Source organism: Ciconia boyciana, chromosome 8 (assembly GCF_034638445.1).
Source record: "Ciconia boyciana chromosome 8, ASM3463844v1, whole genome shotgun sequence".
Lineage (NCBI taxonomy): Eukaryota > Metazoa > Chordata > Aves > Ciconiiformes > Ciconiidae > Ciconia > Ciconia boyciana.
In genome coordinates, this window is record NC_132941.1 from 22,765,081 (window position 1) to 22,786,615 (window position 21,535).

The 21,535-nt window shown below is 54.0% G+C and overlaps 1 protein-coding gene across 2 annotated transcripts; it reads left to right on the forward strand.

Annotated features, from left to right (window-relative positions):
• Positions 1 to 5,940: 5,940 nt before the first annotated feature.
• INSYN1 (inhibitory synaptic factor 1) lies at positions 5,941 to 18,626 on the forward strand. Of its 2 annotated transcripts, none has more exons than XM_072871670.1 (4): positions 5,941 to 6,077; positions 6,763 to 6,922; positions 7,222 to 7,963; positions 17,917 to 18,626. In XM_072871670.1, exons 3-4 carry the CDS (start codon positions 7,781 to 7,783, stop codon positions 18,604 to 18,606), a joined length of 873 nt encoding a protein of 290 aa, XP_072727771.1. In that variant the 5' UTR covers positions 5,941 to 6,077; positions 6,763 to 6,922; positions 7,222 to 7,780; the 3' UTR covers positions 18,607 to 18,626. The 2 variants fall into 2 exon arrangements, with proteins under 2 accessions (XP_072727771.1, XP_072727772.1); XM_072871671.1 differs by having other exon boundaries at positions 5,966 to 6,103.
• Positions 18,627 to 21,535: the final 2,909 nt, after the last annotated feature.

A 21,535-nucleotide genomic window follows, 5' to 3' on the forward strand; every position in this document is an offset into this window, starting at 1 on the left:
CAGAGCTACGGAGGAAGGAAGAGACCCAGAAAATCTGATAAGGTCAGGGCCAAGGCTTTTAAAAATGTAAATGAAGCCCAAGGAGTTGGCCTAATCCTGCAGGCAGGCACTCTGCAACACACAAAAATGAGATTAGCACAAGGTCCCCTTGGCACAGGTCGGGTCCATCTGCTTGGTATTCTCCTTGCAGAGGGTCTCCCCAAAGACAGGACCAAGCCCAAAGCTCCCAAGGACATCTCCCACCCCAGCACCATCCTGCTCAGGCATAATTGTCCTGGCAGGTGACAAATGGGGGGAGAAAAGATGCAATTTTGGGTCAACTCTGCATTTCATTCACAGAACATCACTGCCTATGCTGCATCCCTCGAAGGGAAAGGAAAGTGCAAGGGAAGCTGGAAAACCCTCTTCCAAAGCTTTGGGGAAAGGCTTCTTTTTCCTTTCAGCATTTATTTGGGTAGGGTTTTTTTTAAAAAAAGCAGCTGGAAAAATCCGCTTTGCTGTTGAGCTCCAGCACTGGCCCACAGCCCTTGGCTGCTGTTGGGGCTCCTCCAAGCCCAGCCTTGCTGCATCCCTGGTACCTCCCTGGTCTTCCCAGCTGGGCAGCCCCAGAGGAGCACAAAGCCTGCTGAGCCACACTTCAAATCAGCACCTTTATGAAAGATTACCACTTAAAATATGGCACACCAAAGTCCAAATAAGACAGCCGTGTATAAGCTGAGGATGGCAGAAAAGATGCTTTAACAATTGACCCCAGCAGATGCTTTCCAGGTGCTCAACTCTGAGCCCAGGCTAAGGACTAGAATGACTTTTATTCACCCCAATCCCTAGTGCCATCTGCCTGCTGCCCACCAACCTCCCAATACTTTCGCCTGCTCTCCTGGAGCACTTTCAGCCCAAACACAGAAACCAAAGGAAAACTGAGGCACAGAGCATTGATGCCACCTGCCAGCTCAGCAGGAAGCATCATCCAGGGGTTTTCAGCCCTATGCTCTCCACTGGAGCCTCTTGCCCCTCAGACACCTCTACCTCTCTAGCAAAGCCAAAAACGTGCATTTTTAAGGCTGCCCAGTTAGGACACCCCCAGTTCCAGCAGACCCCATGCTCACTCACTGCTCAAGCATCAGCACAGATGCTCAGCAGTCTCCCCTCTGCTAATTTCCAGCCCTGTTTGCACAGATAAGCCATCCCTGAGCAGACTCAGCTCCCCTCACCAAGGTGATTAATAGCAGTTTTGCTAGTAAAACAAAAGGCCATTAAGAGCACTAATATTTGCTCTCCCTACTCCCTGCCTACTTCATTTCATACTTCAATGCAAGCCCTGCACACTTTCCTCAATGAGAAATTAATAAGGGCATGAAGCCACATTGATTTCCCTCCCCTACAGGGGATCAGATACATCTTCCTGAACCCAGAGACACCCTGACCCACTGGCTGTGAAACCAAGGATGCTCCCAGCTCCATCCACCCAGATAAAGGATAAATCCCAGACCTGCATGAGGATGCTCCATCTCCACCTAAGACCAAGTTTTTTAATATTAAGGAGAAGAGCAGCATTTCCACATGGCTTTTAGCTGACCTGGTGATGGAAAGAGTCCCATATCCATCCCCAGCCCAGCCCTGCAGCAGCAAGGACTCTATTAACATCTCAGTCGGTGCTCAACATTAACAGCTCACCGGTGCCAGCTCCTCTACAACTTGCATGGGGACAACCTTGCCTCACCAAAAACCTCCAAGCCAGAAGAAACCCCATTGCTCTGAGACCCTTTAGAGAGATGCTGAGGCCTCTTGAATCCTTTTATATTGATGATCCCACTGTCCCCAGGTGGGATGTGTCTGGGCTAAAAGCCCTGGGGAGGGAGGTTGAGTGCTTTTGGGGTTTATTTGAGCTATCAGCTGGGGTGGTGATTTGCTCCAGTACCTGATACAAGAGCTGGACAAGTCAATATAATACAGGCTAACAGCCCCACATGATAGGATACACATTTTCCATCAGGATACACAAATTCATAAAAATATAACCTTTTTCTCAGGGTAGGCACAGTTTCCCATTTCAAAAGCATCTTTGGAAAGCAGTCGTGAATTTTCCCATATCGAGTTCCCAACAAAGCGTATGGTTTTACAGGTCACACCCATGTTGCCACTCCATTTTAATGGGCTTTTTTTTTTTACCCATTTAAAAGCAACAAGTCGACCTGAAATCACCTGGCTGCAGCATATGGCCTGAGCATGCCTGGCTGAGCAAAACCATTGCTGCTCAAAACCAGCAGCAGTTTCAACTCCTCATCCCCACCACAGCCAGGCTGTGATTTGAAACCCAAGGATGCTCTGCTCGCTGGGATGAGTGGACACTGGGAATTCAGGGATTTGGACCCTCCATGATGTGGCTTGGAGATGGAGCGTGGTGTAGAGGGTGCTGACCATGACACCAACACCAGGCAGAGCACACAGCACTGGAGCTGCTGGGCTCTCCTGGTGAGCAATGGACTCAAGCCCCCAAAAAAAGCCTATCATGGACCATCTCACCAAAAAATCCTTAATTACCACCGAGAGCAAGGATTTTGATTTCACCCCAGCCGTTGCCCCAGGGAGCTAAGACCCCAGTAGGCAGAGGAGTCCCTTTCTCCCCCAAACCACGTGCTGAGCATCAAGGACCACGTTTTGGAGCATCTCGGAGATGAATTTCCATGTCCCATGTTTCAAATGGTCCAAGGATAACATCAATCCAGGAGAAGGCTGTTTCACCATGAGCATCCCATGGGATTTCTCCCAGGAGAAGGCACCATCTGCTGCTGCAGGAACATAGCAGGATGGCACTTGCAGGTCTGCAGGCCAGGGAAGGGCAATGGAAATGGGGAAAAAAAGCAGATTTCTAAACATTGCTCGAAGCAAAGGCTTCTTAGGGAATTATTTTCTTTCTCCTTCTTGGTTTCTTACAATATTCTCCGCAGGTTTTTGCCGGGCGGCTGGGACCTGAGGTACTCCCGGGCTTGGCGCTGCTAACACGTATTTCTGTATTCTCACATCTCTCCGAGCTAATCTTTAGGGAAAGAGGAATTGACAAACTGGTGAAAAACTGACTGACACTCCAATCAAAATACAAAAGAAACAGAAATAAATGGCTCTGAAAAGAATCACTATTTAATTAGAAATTACATCTGTGCCAGTGAGTCACAGTGGGGAAGCGATACATCAGCGGGCTCGGCAGCAAAGGGCACCTGCCAGCAGCATGACAATGGGGACCGGCTCCATTCCTGGGCCATGACAGGAGATTTCAGGGGGACAGAGAGGACCCCATGCCATGGGGGTCCCCTGCTAAGCCTTGCCAAGCTGAGAGCCACCCTACAGGACCCAGCCTGGCATGACCCTGGAAAATAAAATGCCTGCAAGCTCAGAAGCTTTGCAGAGAAATCCCCTCCTAGCAGTTTTCCTGCTGGAATGGGAAAATCCCTGGTAAATCAGATCTAATGAAAGGCATAAATAAAGATTGCAGAATGAGGGAGGGAGAGAGTTTAGGGAGGTGGGAATAAAACCGCTCCTTTCTTTCCTTTGTGTTCCAGCAGTGTCCCTCCCGTGGGGAAACCCCAACCCTCCATCAATGAGGTACCAAAGCTGGGCAGCATTTGGGGATCCCCCCCAACTCCTCTGGGAGACCCCGAGAAAGGGGAGATCGGGTAGGAGAGGATCTGGCAGGGAGATGGGGTCCATGGATCAGTCAGAAGGGACATGAGGTGCTGAGAGTGGGGTGGTCCATGACCCCCTCAAATCTGGCCTGTGGTGCACAGGTGGGAAGCAGCATCCTCGGGGAGGCTCGCGCTGAAAGCTGTGTCCTTCGCCGAGATCTTCGCAGGGAGGAATTTAGGCTTTGCAAAGCAGCAAATAAAAGCAGAAAATGAATTTTAAAAAAAACCAAACACCACCCTTTTTCCATTCTTCCTCCACAAATGATGAATCCACCAACAGCTGGGCTGTGCTGCACAACAGCAGCAGGAAACACGGCGGCTTTCACAGCAGGAGTGAGGCAGGATGGACAGACATCCCTTTCCACAGCCACTGCTTTGCCCCCCAGTGCTGGGGGTGCTGGGGGCCAGGGGTGCCCCTCAGCATGGGAACAGCTGAGGGTGTCCATCCTGGGCTTTGGAGCAAAGGAAAGCAGGAGCAAAGGGTGGGGCATGCTGTGGGCTTGGCTTCTCAGGTGTCTCGTAAAGGCTGAGCCTTTCTGTCCCCTTTCCAGGGGCAGAGCTTGCTGGCACCCCTTCATTTCACATCCTCAAGACACCATGCAGAGGCTTTCAGAAGGTCATAGGAAACACGGCTTGGGCCTCTGACCTCACACTGGAGGCTCTGGGCATCCCTGCAGGGCCATGTCTGGTGCCTTAGCTTCACCGCCATGGACAGGACTTTCCAAGGTGGGTTTTTGGGCAGCATCAACACTCAGGAGCCTGCTCTCCAATGCTGGTAACGGGTATTTCGAGCATCTTTTATCAACCTGGCGTGGATCAAAATTCCCTGGGCTGCCAGTACCCATCACAGAGGTGATGAGCAGAGGCCTATGGGAGAGGGGAAGAGCAGATCATGGACTCCCCAGTGTTTCCTCCCCAGACCACGTCTCAGTTGCTTGTTTTATCCCCCACTGTAGTTTATTCAGGTCCTCCTCTGGCCAAAATCATTTGATATCTTTTATCACCTTTGCCGGAGCTGCTGTGCACGTTCAGAGGTGAGACTTCACCAGTCCCACATTGCCAGTCCAAGGTGGATTTCCTGGGAGCAGCACTTCCATCTCAGTTTTACCACCTCCACTCTTTCCCCAAATTACTGTCCTAATATCCCTGCTGATTTTCATCTCTGCCTGGTTAACGGCAGAGGCAGAGTGTGAGCTGGCATTAACCTGCTATTAGAGGAAATCAAAGCCTGGGAGCGGAGGAGAGAGTGTCGTGGTTGTTGAGGACCTAGGTGGCTGCGTTGTCCCCGGCTGAGCTTTAGGTCTAAATTATTGCATGGAGGAGGTTCCTGCTGAAAACTTCCCACCAGCCATGCGGTTACCCTGGAAAATATCATTACAATAAGGCTGTGCACTGAGGGGTTGCTCGCCGACACCCACCATGCACCCCAGCACTCCTGCCATCCCAGGGATCCAATGCGGGACCCCGACCCAAATGTCCTGCGGGAATTGGAGGAGCCCCCAAAGCATCGTCTCGCGATGAGCTGCTTGCTAAAGGATGAGTCAGTTCGGGTCCACGCCAAAAACTGTTCAGCACTTTTGAATATACCCGGTAGGAGGCAATAAATAACACGTACGCACACACGCCACCTTGCCTCTTGCAGACCTGGGATTGCCACCTACCGTCACGGTTCAATTCTAGGACAAGAAACATTCCTTGCTCCCGTTGCTGGCTGGATTTTCCCAGGCTGGATCCCTGCTTCGGCCAATTCCCTCCCCTCGTTGGGGTCCCCCCCCAGACCAGACCCCACACACACGCACACACAGGTCCGTGGTTGCTATTTTCCTCCTGCCCAGGCAAGTCCTGCAGCAGGGACCTTTGCTAGGATAATGCTCCTGCATCCCGGGCGCACTGGTGGTGTTTTACAGATCCTGCAGAAATTGGCCTCAAATGTGGCCCGGAGGGGGGGGGGGGGGGGCACACACACGACATTTTGCCTTCAGAAGGGACCAGCCTTAGTGATCCTATTATTCGGGGGGGGGAACCCGCTGGGGAAACTGAGGCACAGCCCCCTCCAAGCAAGTGACGCCCCCCGAGCGCTGCCTCGGTTTCCCTGGGCGCTGCCCCCCTCCCCGCTCCGCACCTTGCAAAGGGGCTCCCGGCTCCTTTAAGCCCCCCCCGCCCGGCGGAGGCTCGGCCCCTTTCTCTGACACAGCAGCCGCCGGGGCGAGCCGAACCGGGAGCCGCGGGGAGCGGGGAGGCTGCGGCCGGGGCCGGGGGCCGGGGGCCGGGCGCCGGGCGCCCACCGCCGCTCCGCCCGCCCCATGGCTCTGCCCGGGGCGCCGGGCGCCGCCCGCCCCGCTCCGCCCGCCCGGCGCCCAGGGGGCGGCCGGCCCTGAGCCGGCATCGCTGCCGCCGGTCGGTCCCGGGAGCACCAGGAGAGGGTGCGGGGGTGCGGGCAGCGGGGGCACCGGGGAGAGAGGGAGGGAGGGAGGGAGGGGGAAAGGCTGGGGGGATGCGGGCAGCGGGGATGGAGGTTGCGGGCAGCGGTGATGGAGGATGCGAGCAGCGGGGATGGACGATGCGGGTACTGGCATCCTCCATCCCCGGTGCCCCGGAGGATGCGGGTACCAGGGATGGAGGATGCGGGTACCGGGGATGGAGGATGCGGGTACTGGCATCCTCCATCCCCGGTGCCCCGGAGGATGCGGGTACCGGGGATGGAGATGCGAGCATGCCGGGATGGAGGATGCGTGTACCGGGAATGGAGATGCGAGCATGCCGGGACCCCCCCTTCCCTGTGCGCACCCCCGGGCTGGGGGGATGCGCCCCTCCCCACACCCCCAATCCGCCTCCGCCCGTGCTGCTTTACCCCGACTTCGAGGGAAGGGTGAGGGGCATTTGGGGGCAAGGTGGATTCCCCCCTGCTCCTCGGCCGAGGCGGGGTTGGGGCTTGAACCCGGGAGGAGGATGGCGCTGGGATGGTCCCCGCGGGGGGGAGGAGGCTGCTTGACTCCCCCCCTCAAAGCAGAGGGCTCCCCCCGGACATGTTCCCCCCCCCGGCGGGCTGTCACCTCTGGTAACGTCTCACCCCTTCCAATAGCGACCGAAGGAAAGTGGCCCCCGGACTCCTCTTGTGCCACGCAAAAGCCCTGAGGGAGAAGGAAGAGGAGGAGGGGGAGGAAGTAAGAAAAGGAGAAGGGAAAAATAAAAAAGGACAGGGAAGAGCTTGGACTGGAGCCAACGGTGGTCTGGATCACAAGGTAAGTTCCTGAGCTGCACGGCTGTCTGGCTGTCTATCCATCCATCTGGCTCAGCGAGACCTTGCTGTGCTGTCTCCAGGTCTCAAACTGGGGGGGGGCAAAAGGGAGGGTGCCAGGGACAGTGCCAGGCTCCATCCTGTCCCCCGCTCAATTAGGGGGGGCACTGTGGGGGTACCCAGGGGCTTGTCCTCATGCCGGGGCTGAGATCAAGCCAAGGCAAGAGTGGGCAGGCCCCCCCCCAGCTTTCTGGTTCTGGAAGGGATGGCTCCATCACATTGTCTGTCTGTCTGTCCTTGCAGGAGGGGACCCTGGGCTCCCCAGGACGCCTGTGCCCAGCTGGGAGACCCCCCCCAACCACCACACAGCATTGGAGCTGGTGACCCCAGAGCGAGGGCCCAACACGGGGAGCAGCATCGCTCCCCAGGAACACCCAGCCCCGCGTCCCCCTCCCCGGCATCGGGGAGCAGGCAAGGCGTGAGCTGCTGGATTTTAGCTTCCTGGGACATCCAAGGGACTCTTCCTCCTCCTCCTCCTCCCACTCGCCTGACCAGGCAGCACTCGCCTCCTCCGCTCGCCCCATGGCCACCCCACATCTCCCCACAGCCACCGGCTGAGCCCCCTCTGCAGTGTTTCCGACTCCGCATGGTGCATCTTGACCCTGCTCCCCGCTCCAAACCGGAGCCCCCCAACCTCGCAGGGAGGCGAGCGTGCGGCTGGGACTTTCTTGGAGGCAGGGGAACGTTAAGATGTTGAAAGCTCCCTGGCCGAGAGGGGCTGCGCGGACACCAGGCCACCCGGCTAGCGGGGAGCAGGATGGACAGAGCCGTTGGGGCCGGGAACCGAGGCCGGTAGGGAAGGATGGACTCCCGGACCTGCCAGGACAGGCAGCCCAGTGACCACCCCAGCAGCAGCAGCAGCAATTGTAGCAGCAGCAAAAGTAATTGCGAAAGGGAAAGGATCCGGAGTCGGATGAAAATGGTGATTGGGCAACTGGAAGGCATCTTACAGGAGCTCAAGGAGGTGGCCAAGGAGCTCCGGGAGGTAGGAAAGCATACCAGGGTGCCATCGCATCCCTGCGCGGGTTGCGGTAGCTGCCGGCCCCAAATGGGGGTACGCTGTCCCCGTCCCCCTGCCTGTCCCCTGCCTCTGGGGCTGGGCTGGGGGAGCAGAGCCAGCTCAGCACCCACAACCCATCAGCCCCAGGAGGGACTTGGGGTGGCACAGCCCAGCTGATGTGCAATAGGATTTTCAAAAAGGGAGGGAGAAAAAAATAGACATGGTTTGTAAAATTGCTCTTGACCTTGACACTGGGGTTTGCTCTGGGTCAGGGGGCCCAGCCAAGGCACCAGCCCTGCAGGTGCCAGCGGTGGGAGAAGCACCGTGGGGTCACACACCAAGGCTGGGGGAAGACGGTGCCATTGGCACCACGCCACAGTCAGCTCTTCTCTGCCTTGGGGGGAGTCTTGGGGGGTGTTCTCTAGGCCACTTTCAAACCAGGGAGGTGGATGGAGAGGGGACAGTGAGTCCCTCTGACATTGCAGAGAGCACTAAAAATACGGCATCAGCCCTGGGTGCGATGAGGGGGGGTCCATGGGGCAGGTAGGGGCCCAAAGGGACTGGTTGTCCCATAGCCTGGCTGTCAGGGTTCATTGCTCCCACAAAAAAAAAAAATATATATATATATATACACATATAAAGTGTGGTTGGAGTTTCCTACTGGTGCGGAGACAGCAGAGCCGGTTTAGTGGGGAATTTAATATTTCTGTGGCTCAAGTGTTTGGGTCACACATCTCCAAGGTGGAGGGGAAGGGGACCTGGATGGGGCTGGTAGTTTAGGACATCTCTGCAGGTGATGGGGGAAGTGGTGGATGGAAAGCATGTGGTAGCCTTGAGCATGGTGCGGCAGCTTGCTTTTGCAATAGAGCAGGTGGGTGTTTGCATTCTCTCTGTGGCCTGAGCCGAGCATGAGGTTATATCCAGAGCTGTGCAAAACCTCATCTCCACCCAGGAAGGGCAGAAATTGGGGGAGGTTGTGCCATGGGGCCACCATGGAGCAGGCCCACACAGGTTGGTGACATTTGGGTGCCACTGAGAGCACTGATGCCAGTGGACCAATGTAATCCTCGGTGCAGACGCGGCCATAGTCAGGGAGGTGACATATTCCACACTGGGATGCAGTGTCCTCCTTTGGGATGGATCCACTCGCTCCAGGAGATTTTAGGGAGGCCATCCCACTGGGAACGCCAGCACTGGGGGGATGCCACGTCCCACCACGCTGCCCCACTTGGTCCCCGCAAGGGCTCAATCTGGCCATAGCATCCCTAGTGATTTTCCTTTCTCTCAGGGCTTTGCCAGTCCTTCCTGCACCAGAAAGCAAACCCAGCCACCCAAAGCAAAGCGCCCCCCTCCCCACAACACCAAAGGGGGAGCCCAAAACCCCATCGACAAGTCTCTGATGGATAAAAAAATAGTCATAATAGTAATAAATAGGAGGCAGAGCTATTTTCCATTTAGCCTGAGCTCACTTCATGCTCCTCCAGGAGCTTAAAGAGGCCATTAAAGTGAGGATGGCAATTGGCCCCTTTTATTGAGCCCATGGATTTAAGGCTAGGTGGGACCACCACAATCATACGAGCATCCCTTCTGCTGAGGATGCGGAGGGATAAGGACCACTGAGATGGCACAAATCTCTGACCATTTCACAGCTGAGGCCGGGTTGTGCTTCCCACCAAGCTCCAGGTGGCTCCACAAGGTCCCCATCCAGCTCTTGAGGCCAGAAGGATCTTGAGCATCCCTGCAGCATCCTTGGTAGGCTGCCCAAGTCAGGTTGTACCAGCATGTCTTGGAGCAGAGAAGAGGAGAAGGTGGCCTGAGGACACAGGGGAGGGGTAAAGGGCTCTCTGCATTCCCTGGGGACAAGTTTTGAAAAGCAGGCTCAAAGGAAGAGGAATAATGTTGGAGGGTGGAAGAGCTGAGCTGGGTGCAGCAGGTCCCTGTGCTTTGAGGAGCAGAGGGTGGCCAGAGGACATCCATCCTGTGTCCCTCACCCCAGGGAGACAGTGCACTTGTGCCAGGGAGGGGGTCCATGCCCCATGAGATGGCTTCTCCAGAAGGTGCTGAGAAGTGCTGAGGCCTGGAGATTATTTTTCCATGCACCTGGCACATCCCTAGGCACCTATAGCTACCCTGGAAGAGCCCCTCACATCATGGGACAACATGGCCAGGTCAGCATAGAGCCAGCCACGAGGTCCCCACCACAATGTGGGTCCTAAACTTCAACCCTTCTCAACAACTCCTACAATATACCCATATAACTTTGCAGCAATTAGTTGGATTTATACAAAACAGCATAAAACTCAGTACAAGAGCAGGCTCTGGAGCTAAAACACAGCAGTTCAACCAGGCTAAACTGGGCTGCAGCGACTCCAAAGAAACAGATGTCTGGTTTTCCCAAAACCAAGCAGATGTTGGGCATTAGAGGCTTTGGAAATTCAACCCTTTGTCTTCTGGATCACCCAGAGCAAGCTCAATGGGAGCACGTTATGTGGAAATCTCTTTCAAGCCCACCTAGAAAAGTATGTGGTAGACACCAGGCTGGCAAACTGTAAGCTCTAGGATATTGGTGAAAGAGAAGTAGTAAAAAAAATAAGCCCTTGTGGTTGTCTACCTTGGACATAGTGATGCTCTTACTCAGCTGGAGGTGAGGGCCAGGACATGGGGACAAGGCTGGGGACAGGCAGCCCTGCAGTCCCAGGCAGGGACTGATGACTCCAAGCCTAAATGGGCTCAGGCGTGGCAGTCCCAGGAGGGGTTGCTCAGGGTCATTAAAGCCCATTAGTGCCCACAAGGCCCTAGCACTTGTGATATTGGTGTATTCTCCAATGGAGATGCCATGGAAGCTTTGGAAATGTCCACCCCTGTAGCCATCTCCTCTGCTCAGGGCTTTGCCAGTGGATTAGGGCACAGGACTGGATGTGCTCGGTGAGGGCAGGGGTAGACCCAATCCTGCTGCATCAGAGGCACCTGCAGAGCCAGAAAACCTTCACTGGGTTATGCTGGACCTGCTCCTTCCAGGTTCTCCTTGCAAGAGGAGCTAGGTACCAGGACTTTGCAGGTCTGGAAGAAGCAGACAGGTCATGACCACCTTGACAAAAATAACCCCCAAAACCCCTGTGTGGGGCAGGAGGGCTTTCACCCAGGGATGATGCCTGCTCCAAAACCATCCACCAGCTCCAGGCACAGCCAGCTCTGGTTCACATAAGGCTTTTCTCCCAGGTTGTCCCCGCTTCAGCAGAGATTTTGAGTCCCAGACTCAGCTGGGATTGTGGGATGCTCTGGGGGGAGGCTTCAGTGGGGGACCCCAGGGTAGCCCTGCTCCACTGGCCCATCCATGGGAATGCAGTGTGGGACCAGACCCTGGTTCAGGCACAATCCCCAGCTCCTGGAAGAGGTTCCCACCTGAAGGCTGTCATTCCAGATGTCCATTTGATTCAGGATGCTGTTTTACCAGTTCTCCTCTCCCACTCTCCCTCCCTCCCTCCCCTTTGTGTATATAATTATTCCCCAGCACTCCAAGACAGGGCTGTATTATGTATGGGGAAAATTATTATTAAAATCTTTGATTGAAATTGCACACTGGAAGTAGAAATCAGGTAGGAGGCAAGCAGAGAAGGCGCTTCCGCCGAGCACTTGCCATGCTGCCTGCCCTCCCACCAACCTCAGCCTTTTCCCATGGGAATAAGGATGATGCCACAGGGAAGAAGATACCCCAGGAGGTCCCAGCCATCTCCACTGCAAGGCTGGGCTCCTTCCCAACCTTGGGGGATCCTTTTGATTAGTGCTGGGGGTCAGAAACCATCCATGGGGTATATTCAGAGGTGGAAATAAAAACAAATATGTGTGCAAGTCTCCCTATGTGCAAACCCCCCAAATCCCATGGGAAGAGTCCTCATCACCCCTGCACCCCCTGACATGGGAGGACTGGGGTCCCAGCATGCAGGAAAGCAGCACCAAGGGGTCCCCTTTGAGCCTGTGGCAGGAGGAAAATCCTCCCTGCAACCCCTTATGAAAATAAATACCTTAATGTTGGAATCAATAGGTGATAAGCTAGGAATGCTTGGGAAAGTTCATGGGGAAAAGGCAGCTTATTATTCTAATAACAACATGTTTTAGAGATCTGCACGATGATTTTGAACTATTTAGCAGCTGATGATCTAGCAAATGATCCCAAGATCCACGGCACACTCATTTATAAGCATCAGCTCGGGGGAGAGAGGCCCCTGTAACCCAGCTTCTCTTTGTGAGCTCAAATTAATCATTTATTCCTTATTAAATATTTACTCACCATGCCTGCGCCAGGAAGTGGTTTGGGAGATGCAGGAAAGTCCCTGCTCTGGAAGAGTTTGGCTGTAGGGTCACAGGGGCTCTGCCAGAGGCTTTGGTGTGGCTCTTTTCCGCAGTGGAGGGAGGTGGTAGTGTCAGTGGTGGTGTCCCCCAGTTCAAGGTGGTGGTGTCAAATGCCTCTGGGATGCTTTGGGAATAGGATTGCGGATTTTTTGCCTGGGCCACACAGTCCTGTTGCACATCTCTTCCATGTGCCAGCTGGCAGCAAAGCAGAATGCGGGACCAGGCAGGTCAGATCAAGCCTCAGAAAGCAGCTGTGTAGCATGGGAAGATGATTTGGACCCCAAAATGTGCTGCTGGAGGTGTGCAGCAGGGTGATGGGGATGGGAACCAAGCTGGCAGCTGGGGGGCACACACAAAAATCCCTGCTCCTCTTCCAGCCCAGCTGGGGACGAGATGCTTCGCTCTGGGTTGGGGAAAGAGTTGCATCTCACCAGAGGGCAGCCAAGGGGACACACACACACATCAAAGCAAAGACACCCCACTTTAGTGTCCCCACCCCAGACCCTGCCTTTGCCCAGTGGTACCCACCCTGAGCACCGATCTGCTTTGCCCATCCGCTTCAAAGGCCATGCCAGAATGAAGGGGCTGTTAGACTGCACCACTTTGATCCCAGCATCTTCCAGTTCCTTCCCCAGCCTCAGGAATATATGCATTACAATTACTGGCCACAAAGCCTTTGAAATCCCCTCTTGTCCTCCCGCCTTGTCCCTCCAGCATCTTCTTGAGCTTTCAGGAGGTTTAGCTCCTAGATAGGAAACAGCATGGCCTAAATGTGGAAGCTTGGAGCCACCAGCCAGGAACCTCTGTGCTTGATTTGCAGCTGATAACCAAAAGTCTCATTAAAAACAATGATGCTCCAGATGTTCAACATCTGCCTTAGCTGGGCAAGTAAACACCAGATTTGGAGCACCCAGGCTTTTATCTGGAAAGCTCCTGTCTGCCAGCAATGTCCACGGGTGCGGGGACTGTAATGCAGGGTGAGGGGAGCACACAGCACTCCCATTTGGGCTGAATGGTGGGAGCTGGTTTTTGGGGTGAGGGTGAATTAGTTGGCGCCGCAGTTTAGTGCATCCTTGCTTGGTGCCCATCTCTATGGGGTACTACTGGGATGTGAGCCCATCCCTCCGCCTCACTCCAGTTCATCCTCCAGCACTTCAAAGCTTCTCGCTTTGGGCGAGAGCTGAGCATCCCTTGGCCACCCAGCACCTGCTTTCAGGGCACTCAGGTGCAGCAGGATGCGGTCTCTTGGTGACACCATGCATGAGGTCAAGGGGAATTATTTTTGCTCCCTATTTTCCTGCTGCCAGGTACCCCCAGTTTGACTAGGGATGCTCTGCTGTCACCAAAAAGATGGCTCTTTGCAGCAAGGTGAAACCTAGAGGCAAGGGAGGATGGGGACACATCATCTCTCGGTCACCCCCATGGCACCACCAGCACATGCTGAGGACACCCCAACCCTCCTTGCTTGCTTGTAGGGGGACAGACCCACCTCAATTCACCGTGGGATGAGAGCATCACCAGGGTCTCACCCCAAACCACCCAACCCCAGGTCTGGTCCATCCACTCCTCCCTCCCCATCACTCTCACCCTGGCTCCTTCTGCCAGCAGTGATGGCCTCAGCTAAAAGTCTTTGACAATGTGCCTCAGGAAGGAGAAAAGAGGGGAGAAAAGACCAAATCCTACTTTATATTTAAATCCTCAGCGGGTACCAAGTGTCATATAGGTATTTAACACACACACACACCCCCACTCCCCCCCCCACCCATTTAAAATAGAAAGCACTCCTAAAAATAGCCCCAAGCCACCACTGATGTGACACTAATCCCTGTGTGCCGTGGTGAGGACTGGGACAAGGACTGGGATGGGGATGTGACTCCTGGCACCCACCCAGCCCAGATCACAGCAGATCCCTTTAATGAGGATGAGGAGGACCTGGGACCCTGCATGACAGAGACCCAACTCAAAGCCCAGGGAGACGCTCACTGTGAACCCAGTGTTGTAATCACAAAGCCTTCATGAAAACAGAGGTGATCTCATTTTAGCTGAGGGTTTCAGCAGAATCATTTGCTGCCTTATTAAAAAATAATAATAGCTGGGTGTTTCCCAGGAACAGCTCTTTTCCTGTCCTTATTCCTAATTCTTTCTTGTCACTGAGAAAGAAGAGGTCACATCATCTTTTTTTATTCTCTTTTCCTCCAGTTTCACCCTTTCTCCCCCAAAGAAAAGAGGAAAAAAAAAGGGAAAAAAAGAGAAATCTCATGGTACATGGGGAACAGAAGAAATTGCCTTTTCTCATTTCAAGACTTTCTTGCAGATGCTCCCAGCTTGCCCCCAGCACCCTTCAAAGCCAAAGCTTGAAGGACAGATGGGTCCCTGCCTGTCCTCTCTGGAGGCCTTGCATGGGCAAGGAGGCAGGAAAAATAAGTCAGAGATCATAGGTGAGGAGCTTAGGTAAAGCCTGTTGCCTTCTGCTGCCTGGGATAAGAAGCATTTAGCTCACTGTCCCCAGCGCTACTCTGCTTTGGGGACCCAAAGTCCCTCCAGGTGACAGTGCCACAACGTAGGTCCAAGGTCCTTCCCTGAGGCAGGACCAGGGATGGGCTTCAACATACCTTCAAGAGGTCCATCCAGGAGAGAAACCACTCATGGGGCTAGGGACAGATCCCCATGCAGCACAGCTCAGGATAGGACTTCTAGCCCTGGGCTGAGCTTATATGGGCTCCTGGGCCATGGGTAGGTGGGGTGGGGGTCCCAGGTGCAGCTGATCAGGACCGTTAAAGTGTGTTAGCGCCCATCACCATGTGCTCAGGTCTCATGGTGGAGCACTCCTCTCATTTCCAACCCAAACTTCATCTGGGCTCTGCTGCACCCTTTTTTCCCTGGAAAAATGTTTTTTGGCATCTTTTATTGACGACGTGTCCAACACACTCCCAGGCAGCAATTCTCAGCCCTTCCACCTGCGTTTTCCTTGTGACACCAGCTGGTCCCATCTCAGAAAGGGTCTCCCTGTTCCCAAGTATCCCCGGTTGCTCTGCTCTGTGTTTGCAGCAGGCAGCAAATGCACACATCCAGCCCCATCACCATCACCTGAACTGTATCGGACCCCTGTGCCACCTGGGGTTGTGCCCCCATGGAGATGACACTATTTTGTCCTCCAGAGATGCTCATCTACATTGTCCCCAGGTTGTCACGCAGTGTTTGGTGGCCTGAGAAATGGTCCTCACTGCAGCCAGAGCTTGGATATGTCCTGTGGGGACCTGCAGCTGATTTAAAAGAGGGAGTGCTGTGTGCCTAAGGCTGGATCCCCCCAACAAGCAAATGGGGAGCCGGGGTCCCCCATGATTGGCACCGTCTCCTTGAGAGCTTGGCAGAGCAGGAGAGCTGCATGCACGTGGTTATCAAACAAGTAAAATTTGGAGCTCAAATATGGGAATTTTATTAAAATTAGGTCAGCAGAGTGTAATGGAGCCACTTCAGCTGCTGGCAGTGTAACCATCCCCCCAGGCTCCTGGTTTCAGATGCCCAGACATATTAAATTACCCTTAACTCTGTCCACACCTCCTCATCCACTGTGAGGGCTTTGCAAGGAGCCTGCCCTGCTGAGCCATGTTTTATGGTGCATTTCTAGTGATTTATGGTGTTGACCCAAACCTCTGCATGGCAGCATCTGGCAAAGGGATGCAGAGACCAAGGGCAACCTGGCACCGTGACAGCAGCTTTGGGGTGCCCACCTTGACCACCCAACACAAGGATGGGATGGGGTGTCTGAGCCCAAGGACTCAGTCTTCTCCAGCAAAAGTGCTCAAAAAAATGGAGTTATGGGATAACAGCAGCATAAAAATGACAGAGAGATGTGCCATGATTAATTATCCTTGGTGGATGAGGAGGTCCAACACCCATTGATGAACCATGGGACAGGTGGAGGACTGGCAGGGCTTTTCAGTAGCATGAGGAGAAAGAAACAAAACATATCTGGCAAGATATTGCCCATTGATTTGTCTTCCCTCCATTATTTTGGGAAATTTGTGGCTGATTTCCACCAGGAAAGGATGTGCAGAAGGGCAGTGGAAGGAAAAAGATGGGGAGAGAAAGGCAATAATGAAAAATAACCAGAAAAAAAACATTTATGCATGGAGAAACCACCTGGAAAAAGCTAAGCACAGGGGTTTTTTCACTTCCAAATGCTCCATGTGTGGGATGGGGGGGCCAAGGAGCAGTAGGAGGGACACAGCCCTGGGGTGCCAGGGGGCACTGATGCCAGCAGATGTCCATGCTGGGGAGGGGGGAGCACAAAATGCATCAACCGGGTGCACAAACAGGTACGAGGGGTATTGGGGGGTTCCCCCAACCCCCCCTCCCCCCCCGCTTGTCTGCCACTGCCCACCTCCTGCTTGACAGCACTGGGACCAGCCAGGCCCTCTGCCAGCTCCCCCAGAGAGGGGAGGGGAGGCGAGCCAGCAACCCTGCCAAAAATACACACTTCAAACTGCCGCTGAGTTGAATTTTCGCATCGTGCTCTGCCTCCCACACAAAATAAAGCCACACACCCCTGCACACATACATACATGCAGAAACACCAGCCAAGAAACACCACGATGCTCCCAGAGACACAGCAATGGCTCCAGCCAGGTGCCACAGCAGCGGGTGCTCGGGTGGGTTTGGGGTACCCTGCACAGGATTAGTTCTGTGCTCAGTGCTGGGCAGCCCTTGAGCTGGATGGGATTAAAGACTTCAAGGTGAGTGATGAGCCTCTTGCATCCGAAACCTTGGCAAGGTCATTAGATGGAGACCATGGTCCATGGGAGCCATAGGAGGAAGGAGGTCCTTCCTCCCTTCCTTTCCCTTCCAGCCCTGCCTGTGGCTTGAACCTCAGCTAGGACATTACATCTATTATTTTTAATTTTTAAGGGCTTGTTTTATTAATGTCCCATGTGAGGTCTGTCCCCTGTGGTGTGGCAGGGCCACAACCCCGTCCCCAAGCCACCACAGGCCTTGATATACTCAGCACCTTGCAAGAGATGGGGGATTGGGGACTGAGCCCATCAGCATCCCAGCCAGGGCAAGGGGTGACGGTGCTGTCCCCGCAGCCCCCGACCTTCCTGTGCTGCTCTGCATTTTGTCACACAGCCTTGGGACATTTTCCATCCCCTGCCTCAGTTTCCCCACCTGTGGAGCTGCCTTTTCCAGGGGGAGGAGGTGGCAGTTGCTGGTGGCTCCCCATGGATGGGTGCAAGTCACCAAGGGACACCACATGTGCAGGGATTTGGGGTGGCAGTCAGGGTCCCAGGGGACAAGGCAGACCCCAGAGCCACCCTGGGAAGGGCCCATCCTGCCATGCTGAGCACCCAGGGGCACCCAAGGCCCGCCTGCTTGGGGCCCATAGGTGGCTGTACTGCCAGGTGGGCTTCGGTCCCTGCTGAGTGGCTCCGGGAGCAGCTCCACCTGGGCTGAGACCTCCCAACTCATCACACTGGTGATGCCAGGGGAAATGGCAGACATTTAGAGATGTGGTGTTATTACGGAGCAAAAACAGGAGGGTCCCATCCAGCGGCTTCTCTCTGCCCATCCATCCATCTGTCTGTCCGCAGGTAGTGAGCCAGATCGACCGACTGACGTCTGACTTCGAGTTCGAACTGGAGCCGGATGACTGGACGACGGCAACAGCCAGCAGCACCTCCAGCAGCGAGAAGGGGGGAGGCACCTTCGAGCTGGGACCCCTCGATTTCGCTGCCTCTGACATCCTCTCCGACAGCTGGGAATTCTGCTCCTTCCTGGATGCTTCCACACCCTCCGACCCAGGAGACGGTCCCGAGCCCCCCCGGCCGCAGCCACAGCCCCCCTCGGCTCGCCAGCCCGATTACCGGCTGATGAACGGGGGGATCCCCATCACCAATGGTCCCCGGGGCGGTGGGACCCCGGATTCATCCAGTGAGGAAGCCTTTGGTGCGACGGCCGGCCAGAAGATCCCGCATCACCGGCCGGCCGGCACACGGGAACGGGTCAGATTCAGCGACAAGGTGCTTTACCACGCTCTGTGCTGCGATGACGACCGGGACGGTGACAGCACAGTGTCCCCGGGGGATGATGGCCCTGAGGAGCCCAGCCGCAAGGTGCTGGTGGGGCCACCCTCAAAGCATCCTTCCACCGGTGGTGGTAGTGGTGGACCCCCAGCTCGGCGGCTGACGAGGAACAGCAGCACACAGACCGTAGCTGATAAAAGCACCCAGACGGTGCTGCCTTATATCCCGGCCAAGCAGAAAATTAAAAATAAAAACTGACGCCAGCTCCACCGCACGGATTTGGGGAGGGTGGGTGGATGGGGGGATTCCTGGGGAGGGACAGAAAAAAAAATATATATAAATATATATTTAAAGAAATCAATACTAATAATAAAATTAACATGAAAAGGTGGAAAAGAAGACAAATGTCCCAACTACCTACCCGTCATTTTCGAGGCTCAGGGAATTTTAAACTGTTTTTTTTGTGGACAGAAGCTTCAGATCAATAAACCATCCGTCATGGAGAAATAATAACAATAACATATATATATTATATGTATATATGTGCCAAGAGAGGGAAGCCTATATGGAGGGGAGAGCCAGCGCATCTGAGGTCGTGGCCAGGGGATGAATGGGGATGTGGGGATGCTGGGGGGGAGGTGGCTGGCCCAGGGTAGGGCAAATGTCCCTCCCTGGGACATTTTATCCCTGTTTGGCTTAAAAAGAGATGGTGTGATCTGCTTTGTCATATTCAATGTCTGAGCAGAGCAGGGACATCACTGGAGCTGTCACCTCCCCGGCTGGCACATGGCCCAAGTGGTTTACATGGATGGAGGGGGGCTTGCAGAGAGCAAAACCACACCAATGCTGAGGAGTCAGGATGAGGAACCCCCCCTCCCAATTTCCATCCTTTATACCAGGTCCAGGGGAAATATTAGTGACCTCAAAGCCTTGCAACCATTTTAAACTGATGCACAAAACGTCCCCAGCTTTCCTTTAGGTACCCGCTTCTGGCTTTGCATTTCAAAAGCTGCAGCCCTGATTTGGGGGGAAAAAAAGGTGGATTTTCTCTAAAAAATGAAGGAATCTGGGCCTCCAAATCCACCCTTGGCATTTTTTTTGGCTTCCAGGTTTTGCCGAAGCCTTCAGCATCCAAAGGGGTCGGTGCAGCACCTGGTCCTGGAGACAAACACCCTGTGCCGTCCCCATCGGCTCTTCCTCCCGCAGAGATCATTTGCACTGCCAGCCCTCAAGCATCCCTGGCACAATGGGGCACAACAGTGTTTTTTCTAAGCCTTGCAGCAAAAAAACACCACCATGAATCCTTATTTTTAATCCAGGTCAGAGACGCTCCATTTCAAGACTTTTCCCAGTGCCACCCTGAGTGTCACCCCGGAGCTGGGACCCTCGCTGCCACCCAGAATCACTATCAGAGGCGAGGGATACTTGTGCAAAATGCCCATCAAAGAGGAAACAGCAGGGATCAAAACACTCTGAATTCAACCCAAATCATAGCAGGAAAAAAGCCTTTCACCCAAATTATGTTGAATTACTTTTTTTTTTTTTAGTTTTTAGTTTTTAGGACCCAAGGGACATGGCATCACCCAGAGGATGAGCATATGTTCCCACAATGTGCAGAGCCTGGGAGGGTTCAGTGCCTCTGATCCAGGGAGCATCCGTCTGGGTCCCCACTGGGACATCTCAGCCCTTGTCAAAGCTGGGAGAGGGAAGAGCCCTGCAGAGGGGACCATGAGGGGAAGATGAGGCTGATGATGCTGATGCATCATCTTCCTCCACATCTCCTCCTACCCCCAGGGCTGGGACCCCAAGGGGAGCCTTAACCTCTTGTTTTTCACAAAAAGGGCCACCAAGGGATGGGATGTCCCCATCCCACATCCCAGAGAGGGGACAGCCGGGCTCACCCAGCTCTGGCATGGAGAGACGTGGGACGGGACAACTCCTCTCCACTCCCGCCATTACTCCATGTGTCAACAGCTGGTTACTTATTTATTTTTATGAGCTCTTTACAGCCTGGCCTCATTGTAAAAGCATGATTAATAGATGTAGCTTTGTTCTTTAATAACTCCTCCCGAAGTATGCCAGGAAGAGCACGAGGCAAAAATTCAGAGCAGCCAGAGCTGCATGAGCAGATGCTTTTCAGCTGATCTGGATTTGGGGGCACCCCCATCACCTGCAGCCCCAGAACAAGTTGCAAAAGCAGCCAGAGGGGAAACTGAGGCATGGTGTGGAGACGCAAAGCTCAGGCTCCTGCACAGCTCTGGGCAAAGCCACTCACCTTGGGGCAAGGGATTTAAAGCCAATTGCTGCAGCCAGGGCTGTACAGACAAGGGTAATAGCTTCTTCCCCCATGTTTCTATTAAGAATGAATTTACAGACATGCAAGCTTTATTTCATGCTCTCCAATAAATCTAAGTGACGGCAGCAGTAAGCGCTGTATTAACCTTTTGGGCCCATGGATGGAAAACCTCCATAAAACAGGGGTAAACAGAGACAGGGGCAATTCCTCCGCTCCCATTTGCTCGGGTAAGGGGTAATAAAAGCCACTGCTGATATACGGAGAACCACGGGCCATGTCCTTGCTGCTCCTCTGCACACCCAGAGGGGTTTTACTATTATTATTTAGCAGGAAAACCTGCTGGGTTTGGTTTTTTTAGGGTAAAATTAATGAGGATGGGAATGATTATTAACACAAATATGGAGAAACCATTCAAACTAGTAAAAATGGGTTTGTTACACCAATAACAAAGTTATTAATGATGTCACTAATTGCACCACCAACCTAGTTATTAATGATGAATTAATGGACTTTGCTCTTGCAGGGACAAGATCCAGCTCGTTGGGGTTAGCCTGTGGCCATAGGGAGGGCGATGAGGAATGCAGCCAGAGCTGGACTGGGAAAACACGTTGTCTTTCTCTTGACATCATATATGAATTAATGAGCTTTTCCCCACAGCATCCTGGCAATGCCCCTGTCCTCCATCCCCAGCTCCTCCCCAGACTCCAAAACCTGTTCAGGAACACCCAAAACAGCAACCAGAGAGTTGCCAGAGACAGCAAAGGAAGGGACAAAGGGCTCGTGTTTCCTCCAAGAAGCAATAAATAAACCATCAGCAAATAAAATGAGGACATGGGCTGGCCAGTGACCCAGAACGGCGGGTACCTCTGCCATGCATCCTGCTGATTTTTG

Coding starts and splice junctions, on each gene's coding strand:
- INSYN1 (XM_072871670.1), top strand. CDS start 7,781: ATGGACTCCCGGACCTGCCAGGACAGGCAGCCCAGTGACCACCCCAGC. Junction 7,964..17,916: donor TGGCCAAGGAGCTCCGGGAG/GTAGGAAAGCAT, acceptor GTCTGTCCGCAG/GTAGTGAGCCAGATCGACCG.